This window comes from Penaeus monodon, chromosome 7, assembly GCF_015228065.2.
Source record: "Penaeus monodon isolate SGIC_2016 chromosome 7, NSTDA_Pmon_1, whole genome shotgun sequence".
NCBI lineage: Eukaryota > Metazoa > Arthropoda > Malacostraca > Decapoda > Penaeidae > Penaeus > Penaeus monodon.
Window position 1 is genome coordinate 5363320 of NC_051392.1, and position 2500 is coordinate 5365819.

The 2500-nt window shown below is 43.2% G+C and overlaps 1 protein-coding gene across 1 annotated transcript in view; it reads right to left on the reverse strand.

Moving 5' to 3' along the window:
* LOC119574998 (neuronal acetylcholine receptor subunit alpha-7-like) overlaps positions 1 to 2500 on the reverse strand; it is a 20700-nt gene that overhangs the window by 2080 nt on the left and 16120 nt on the right. The window contains exon 8 of the mRNA XM_037922310.1: positions 2413 to 2500. This exon is cut by the window's right edge and continues 65 nt beyond it. Coding sequence (XP_037778238.1) covers positions 2413 to 2500 — 88 coding nt within the window. The remainder of the gene's footprint in view (positions 1 to 2412) is intronic.

Consider the following 2500-nt stretch of genomic DNA (forward strand, 5'->3'; position numbering starts at 1 on the left):
TGTCAACATAATATGGTTTAGAAATAGGATAAGCTTTCCAGACATAATTTACCTTTTTTATTGATGAGAATCAGCGTGCCCACGTTTCCCGTTAACAATCTACACACAGTACATTAGCGTCATGCTCTCTCTCTCTCTCTCTCTCTGTTTATTTCTCTCTCTCTCTCTGTTTATTTCCCTCTCTCTCTCTCTTCTTTCTCCTCTCTCTCTCTCTCTCTCTCTCTCTCTCTCTCTCTCTCTCTCTCTCTCTCTGTCTCTCTCTCTCTCTCTCTCTCTCTCTCTCTTCCTCCCTCTCCCTCCCTCCCTCTCTTTTCGTTAGGTGAGAACCGATTTCTTATATAATGACAGACAGATCATAAACTTAAAGTTTTAGCAAATTTTCCACAACAGAATATTAAAAAGAGGACTGTTTTGAACTCGTTTCCTTTCCGTTTTTATAACGCATGTTACTATTATTGCAAAATTACTATCACCCATACAAAAACTTTGCCATTACCTTACATTTTGCTCAGATTTCGTAAAATTACCCTACCGCCCTAGGCCAATCGCAACACTTCACCCACCACACACACACACTAAGTAAATTTTCAAAACACAGAATCCTAATAGCTGAATCATTCATTACTCATGTAAAACACGTACTGAATATATCTATCAGCATTCATATGTATCACACTGTTTGAGAACGTGTATATGCATCACGTACTTCTGACATGCAGGTTCACTCGGAGACAGAGCGTGCAGTCGAGATACCTATTTTTGATAGCTGTACGAATGAAAATGCTTTTGCTGTGATTCGCGTTATCGAAGCCTCTGTTTGCTTGTCTGCCTGTCTCTCCACCCACATTTCTTTATCTCTCTGTGTATCGCTCCCTCTCCCTATGTCTCTTCCCCCTCTCTCTGTCTCTGCATGTCTGTCTTTCTTCCCTTTCTCTCTGTTTGTATCTTCTCCTCTTATCTTGTCTCTCTTCCTGTCTCCCCCCTCTATCTCTGTCTCTCTTGTCTCTCCGTCATTGATTCTCTCTCTCTCTCTCTCTCTCTCTCTCTCTCTCTCTCTCTCTCTCTCTCTCTCTCTCTCTCTCTCTCTCTCTCTCTCTCTCTCTCTCTCTCTCTCTGTATATTTTTTCCTCCTTAAAAAAGAATGGCGATGGTGTTAATATACCCCACACAAGCCGAGAACCGCACATGGCATATATTGATACAATGATGAATATTCAGTGTTTACTATTTGTGGAAAATTTGCGTCGTCCGTTGTCCTTGAATCATTGCTAGTTGGTCCTTTGACTTCTAACTCCTTAAGCCAACAGTAGGTTTATCCTGTTATGCTTTGGTACACTAATTATCAATAGCACGCATAATCATGGCTCGATACGAGAGCGTGGGAAACCTTGTATGTTATGTCCTGCCTTTATCTTGCCCCGAAAAAATACTGTGAGAGGGAAATTTGTAGACAATGTTATTTCACTGCAGTTAGAGAGGAGCACTGTTTTCTGTAGCATGCATATTCAATTATGATCAGCTCCCTCTACTGCCAAGCTCACCACTTTGCATTGCAAATGAGAGAACCGCCAGTTTCGACTCAGGTATCTCAAACACATGCCCCTTAGTCGTACATTTTGGTTCATTCAGTTACACTCCCCCCAAGCAACAATCGTATTCAATGCCAATGACGACGCAAAAGCCACAAGTATTTCTTTTTTTCTCTCTCTCTCTCTCTCTCTCTCTCTCTCTCTCTCTCTCTCTCTTCTCTCTCTCTCTCTCTCTCTCTCTCTCCTCCACCTCTCCTACTCCACACCACACACACACACACACACCACACACACACCACACACACACACACACACCACACACACACACCACACACACACACACACACACACACACACACACACACACACACACACACACAGACTCAGATAGAAAGGCAGACTAACTGAGAGAAATCGGCAGCCAATTTCTAATTTACAAATATGATCCCTTTCTCTTTTCTAAAAAAGCAAACAGATAGATTGATAGACAGATAAAGAGAGAGAGAGAGAGAGAGAGAGAGAGAGAGAGAGAGAGAGAGAGAGAGAGAGAGAGAGAGAGAGGAGAGAGAGAGAGAGAGAGAGAGAGAGAGACAAAGCACCACATCACCAATAAGCTCCTCTCGGTCCTTCACCTTTCTCACTACTCGTATTAAGCTCGTGTTCAAGATACACGAGTCGAAAAAACGGTTCGCATACAGTGTTCATTTATATTCTTTTCTCACACACATGCCTGTGTACATATCACACACACACACACACACACACACACACACACACACACACACACACACACACACACACACACACACACACACACACACACACACACACACACAACACACACATACTCCCCTCCGCACAAAAACACACATTTCCCTCTTACCAATAAGGGGTGTGTGCGTAGGCGCATGTCCCACGACGGAAGTGCAGTAGCCTATGAAGATGGTGTCCAAGATAAGGCACAGGCCCCC